The 6,601-nt window shown below is 50.1% G+C and overlaps 1 protein-coding gene across 1 annotated transcript; it reads left to right on the forward strand.

Moving 5' to 3' along the window:
* The first annotated feature begins 1,084 nt into the window (after positions 1 to 1,084).
* LOC111831223 lies at positions 1,085 to 6,601 on the forward strand. Its single transcript, XM_023785173.1, is given in 4 exon segments — positions 1,085 to 1,408; positions 1,577 to 3,220; positions 3,222 to 3,346; positions 3,469 to 6,601. Coding segments are annotated over 4 exon segments (5,226 nt in total).

Here is a 6,601-nt window from a genome sequence, read left to right on the forward strand (position 1 = left end):
AATTTGGGCCGAAATGGGTTAAGAACCCACAACCATTGCTTTCAAGCATTAAATGGCTTGTCTACTGTTTTTTGGGGTTAGAATATGTTGGAATACAATAATCTTGATTGATTACAAGTGCTAGAGAATCATGAAGAGTGTTTAGAAGTTTGGAGAAAGACTTGTTGAAATTTGGTCCCAAATAGGCTAAGAACTCGGAAACATTGCGTTGAACCACTAAATGGCTTGTTTAGTGTTCTTTGGGGTTAGAATAGGTTAAAGTACATAAAATTTGATTGATTACAAGTTCTAGAGATGCATGAATAGTGTTTAGAAGAGTGTAGAAAGACTTGCTGAAATTTGGGCCGAAATGGGCAAAGAACCCATAACCATTGCTTTCAAGAATTAAATGGCTTGTCTACTGTTTTTTGGGTTTAGAATATTGTTGGTGTAGGAATTAGCACCAACGACATAGCGGCCTAAACCAAGACGGAATCGAGTTAAACCAATAAATCGGGGAATCCCGGTTTATTGTCTAATTAATGCAAAGGGTGCTTCATTACTAAAATGGAATGGACGACCTCGGATCATTAGGGTTTTGAAAACCCTAATTGAATATTTATGACAATATCTTCTGAAAATCTAAGGAAAAGGAGCATTTATTGTAACCCTAAATCCCTTGTATAAATAGAGAAGATGTCTCTATTCTAGGGCATCGATCATTTAATAACAAAAACCCTAGTTCTTCACTTGTTCTTGAGCAAACCCTAAATCGTTCATTTCTAGGTCGAATCAATCCTTCTAAATCCGTTTTATCGAGTTCTTGAGAGATTGTTCAAAGTGAATTTATTCTCCTTTCCATAATAAATTCATTGTGTGAACCCTTGGTTCAACAATTGGCGCTAGAAGGAGGGGGGGAATTTTTTCCTTTCTAGAAGGCATTTTCAAAAGTAACACTTCTCTCAACTCGTTTAACGAAGCAATCCACCTTGAGATGTCTCAGCAGCTCAGCCCTGTTGACTCACGTCCAAACGAGGAGCCCGACGAGTAGCCCCGTACTAACGGCTCGACCTTCAATGAGAGGCTCGAAGAAGAAGTCCGTCAAATGGATCTCCCGGTGCCAACCGAAACCACCGAGCGTCCTCAAACTGGCGAAGTGGAAGGTGACACGATTGCCCCTCGAAAGTCCGAAGGTCGGCCCACGGACGAGCCACTCGCTCAGGTCGCTCCAGCATGCCCACCTGTTCAGCAAACCGTATCCATGGACGACCTGCGCATAGTGTTCGGAAGCATGACGAAAGATATCTACGACCGAATCGCTGCAGCCGACCACCGGATGGATACAATCATTCGCAATCGTACGCCGGAATCTAACGCTCAAGATGTAAGTCTCGACGTCCCCACCCCCGGTCGGGTCGGAGGATGCACGGTACGTCCCCCAGTTCAAGTTGGCCGCTCGTACGTAAGACCTTCGCCAACCGGGACTCGACCCCGAGCATTGGTAACAGCGTCCAGCCAACCTGCGGATGCGCCCAGTTCCGGGCGTAACTAGGATCTGGAAGATCTGTACGCAAGGATAGCCGACATAAACTCTCAGGTCTATCGAGTCTCCAGCTCAGCCCCTGAAATTGACCGTATGTTCGAAGAGACACAGCGAACTCCCTTCACGAGCCGTATCACTCAAGCCCGAATTCCGCATATCAAGTTCAGACTGCCGACGAACGACGGGGACAAGGATCCACGTACCTTTATGACGGCGTTCATGGCCGTAGTCACAAAAGCACACTTCTCCGACGATGAGAAGGATACAGGGCATTGCCAGCTGTTCGTTGAAAGTCTGACGGGCAATGCTCTTACCTGGTTTTCTCGGCTTAGCCCGAATTCGATCGATAATTTCGCCCAGCTATCGACCTCGTTCCTCCGACATTACCGGCATTTCATACAACCCGGAGCATCTAGCATCGATCTCTGGGACACAACTCAGGAAGCCGGCGAAACTCTGCAGCAGTACTTGGTGCGATTCAAAAATTTGCTGGCCAAAGTATCAGTTCCAGAGGATGCCGCTTTGGCCGCATTTCGTAAGGGGCTCATTCCAGGATCGTCCCTACGAAAGGACTTGGCCATCTGTGAGCCGAAAGATCTCGACGACGCACTACATCGCGCGTCAAGATACGCACTTTTTGAAGAAGAAGATGCCAAACTAGCGGCGAAGTCTGGAGCAAACCGTCCTGCACCCCGGGACCGAAAACGTGAAGACTACCGGGAACCACGTAAGCACAATGAGGGAAAGGACGCCTCGCGCGACGCAATTAGCGCAATCTCAGAAGAAGCCAGTAACCAAAAAACGTCGTCCAAAGAAGCGTACTGCACTTTCCATAAGTTCGCCGGACATTCAACCGAAGAGTGCAAGCATCTTTCTAATTACCTCCTCGACAAATATAAGTCCGGCGAAATAGAAGCGGTATTCCAACCCAAAGAATACCGAGGACAACGACCTGACGGAAGGCGCGGGCGTGGTCGAGGCCGAGGCCAGGGGACAAGACAATACCGAGAGGACGGCCCCGATCGGCGAAGTCCCGAACGGCATAACGATGAAGAGGGAGAACTGCCGGGACCACCGAAAAGGCAGAGAGGGCAACGACCGCAGGATGCGGGCTCACCGGCTCGCGGACGGATAACCATGATACTGGGAACGCCTGAGGACTGCAACGACTCGGTCCGGGCCCTCAAAAAAAGAGCTAGACAGGTGTGCAGCTTGCATGTCGCACCGGAGGACGAAGTGCCGGCTGGCGAACTTATCACATTCTCTTCCGACGATGCCAAGGGAATACAACACCCCCATAATGACTCCATAGTCGTGGAAGTAACCATGGGTAATTACGATGTGGAACGCGTTTTAGTCGATACCGGCAGTACCGTCAACGTGCTATTCTTAGGCACGCTAGCCAAGATGGGGATCTCAGAATCCGAAATAAAACCGAAAGCTCGAACGCTAACCGGTTACGATGGTACGACCCGTCTCGCGATGGGGGATATCAAAATCGAAGTGAAGGTCGGAGGAGTGGCAAAAAAGCTCAAGTTCACGGTTGTTGACGCCCCACTAATCTATAATGCGATACTCGGCTCCCGTTGGATTTATGCCATGAGAGCCATTCCTTCTATTTATCATTTGTGCGTGAAGTTTCCTACGGCAACCGGAATCTACATCTTGTATGGCGACCAGAAAATGTCACGGAACTGCTGCATTATCGAAAAGAAGCAGAGAAGGGACGACCTCGCATAGCAATTACAGAGCGGAGAATGCAGCGACGTTCTCCAAAAACCAGCGCGCGCATCCCTCCAATCTCCGAGTTGCCAGGTTATCCAGGTCAATATCGATGAATCCGATCCCTCCCGAACTGTGGGCGTTGGAGCCATGCTAGACGACCCGATCAAGCAGGAGCTGGTAACTTTCCTGAAGACGAGATCGTCCACATTCGCATGGTCAAATAAGGATATGATCGGAGTAGATCCTGAAGTAGCTTGTCACAAGCTCAACGTGGACCCCACTTTCAAACCAGTTTGCCAGAAAAGGCGCAGACTGGGCAACGAACGAGCCCAGGCAGTTCAAGACGAGGTACAACGACTGTTAAAGGCGGACCTTATCATGGAGGTACAATACCCGGAGTGGCTGGCGAACCCAGTTGTCGTCAAAAAGAAAAACGGCAAATGGAGAATGTGCGTAGATTTTACCGATCTGAACAAAGCCTGTCCCAAAGACTCTTTCCCGCTCCCACACATAGATCGCCTGGTAGAAGCAACTTCGGGGAATCAATTGTTATCATTTATGGACGCCTTCTCAGGTTATAACCAGATTATGATGCACGCTGCCGACCGCGAGAAAACATCCTTCATTACGGATAGGGGAACATATTGCTACAAAGTCATGCCTTTCGGTTTAAAAAATGCGGGAGCAACCTATCAACGCCTCGTAAACCGAATGTTCGCCGATCTCCTAGGACGGACAATGGAAGTGTATATTGACGACATGTTGGTGAAGTCGTTAACGGTAAAAGACCACGTCCATCACCTCACGGAATGCTTCGATCTTCTCGACAAATACCGGATGAAGCTAAACCCAACTAAGTGCACATTTGGAGTGACATCCGGGGAGTTTCTGGGGTACATCGTTACCGAACGCGGAATCGAGGCCAACCCAAAGCAGATAACGGCGGTTTTGGAACTCCCTTCCCCAACTAACAAGCGCGAGGTGCAACGTTTGACAGGTCGGATTGCAGCTCTCAATCGCTTCATCGCAAGGTCGACCGACATGTGCCTTCCCTTCTATCAGCTACTCCGAGGAAATCGAGATTTTCATTGGGACGAGCGATGTGAAGCGGCTTTTCAAGAGTTGAAGACGTATTTAACCAGCCACCCCATCCTAGTAAAACCCGAGAACGGCGAGGTCTTATACCTCTACGTTTCGGTCTCTAGCACGGCAGTAAGCGGCGTCTTAGTCCGAGACGATCGCGGTGATCAGAGGCCTGTTCTCTACGTCAGCAAATCCTTGAACGATGCCGAAACACGCTACCCAACATTAGAGAAGTTCGCTTTGGCCGTCGTCGTCGCCGCCCGGAAGTTGCGTCCATATTTCCAATCACACGCGATCGTCATCTATACCGATCAACCACTTTGGACAGTGCTGCACAGCCCCATGCAATCAGGAAGAATGGCTAAATGGGCCATCGAACTAAGCGAATACGATATTGAATACCGCTCTCGCCCCAGTCTGAAATCGCAGGTTTTAGCGGACTTTATTGTCGAGCTTGCCCCAGAACTCGTGGAGGACGCACCAAAAATCGAAAGCTGGACCCTCTATGTCGACGGATCTTCTTGCAACCAAGGATCCGGAGTAGGAATCCTCTTGCGATCACCAACAGGCGAGTTTCTGGAACAGTCGTTGAAACTCGGTTTCAAAGCATCCAATAACGAGGCCGAGTACGAAGCTGTGCTCGCGGGAATACGACTTGCTAGGGGCATCGGAATAAAACATATTCAGTTATTTTGCGATTCACAACTGGTCGTAAGCCAATTCAGCGGAGAATTCGACACCAAGAACGAGCGGATGAGTTCTTATCTGGCGTTAGTCCGATCCGCCTCGGCCGAATTTGATAGCTTTTCCCTCACAAAAATTCCACGTTGCGACAACACTTCGGCCGACGCCCTCGTCGCCTTAGCTTCGAATGCAAATCCGGACCTCCGCCGATCTATCCCCATCGAAAGTATCGATCTACCGAGCATCGCTCAACCTCATGAGATCAACCTCATCATGAACGACCTGATCCCGATGGAGATCGACCCAGTTGGGAACGAGCCTCACGACGAGGAAGCCCCCCCGGTCGATTGGCGGGAAGAGATCAAACTCTACATACAAAGCGGTCAGGTCCCTGAAGACCGGTGGCAAGCTCGACGGTTAAAAGTCCGATGCGCCAATTACATTCTGGCCGATGGAGAACTTCTCCGGAGAAGTTCCAATGGAACCTTCCTCACTTGCGTCAATCGAGACGAAAGCGAAAGAATTATGGGCGAGGTCCACAAAGGAGACGGCGGGAACCATTCAGGAGGACGCGCTTTGGCCCTAAAAATAAAGAAAGACGGCCATTTTTGGCCAACTAAGCTCGCCGACTGCGAGGCATTCGCCCAAAAGTGCGAAGATTGTCAAAGGCACGCCACCTTAAAACACGTACCTCCCGAAGCGCTCTCTCCCGTGACATCACCCTACCCTTTCATGCGATGGGCCATGGACATCGTCGGACCGTTTCCTCCTTGCCGCACTAAAAGATTTTTGCTGGTGCTCACCGACTATTTCACCAAATGGGTGGAGGCGGAATCGTTCAATCAGGTTAAGTCGGGCGACGTAACCGGATTCATCTGGAAGCACATTATCTGCCGACACGGTATTCCCTATGAGATCGTCATGAATAACGGATCCCAATTCACTTCTTACCTAACCAAGCGGTTCTTCAGAAAATGGCACATCAAACTCAGTACGTCAACCCCGCGATACCCTCAAGGAAACGGCCAGGCCGAGGCTACCAACAAAACTATCCTCGACGGCATCAAGAAAAGGTTAGGTCGGAAAAAGGGACTTTGGGCCGACGAGCTCGACGGAGTATTATGGTCGCATCGCACAACTCCTCGACGCGCAACCGGATTCTCGCCGTTCGCCTTGGCTTACGGTGTTGAAGCCATGGCGCCTTCGGAGGTCGGAATACCGACGCTCCGGCGAACAATGATGATCGCGGACCCGGAGTTAAACGAAACTCGGCTCCACGATCACCTCGATTGGAGTGAGGAATTACGAGATCAAGCGATGATCCGTATACAAAACTACCAGAACTCGGCAGCAAAGTATTATAACAAGACCGTCCGGGAACGCCGTTTTAATGAGGGCGACCAGGTTCTGCGAGAAGTTTTCGAAAACACCAAAGAGCTCAACGCCGGCAAGCTCGGAGCAAGATGGGAGGGCCCCTATATCGTCGCACGGCGAGTTCACCCAGGCGTCTATGAACTATCGACCATGGAAGGGCAGCGAGTGCAACACTTCTGGAACGCGGCCCACCTCAAAAGGTTCTACTATTAG

Source organism: Capsella rubella, unplaced genomic scaffold (genome assembly GCF_000375325.1).
Source record: "Capsella rubella cultivar Monte Gargano unplaced genomic scaffold, Caprub1_0 scaffold_108, whole genome shotgun sequence".
Lineage (NCBI taxonomy): Eukaryota > Viridiplantae > Streptophyta > Magnoliopsida > Brassicales > Brassicaceae > Capsella > Capsella rubella.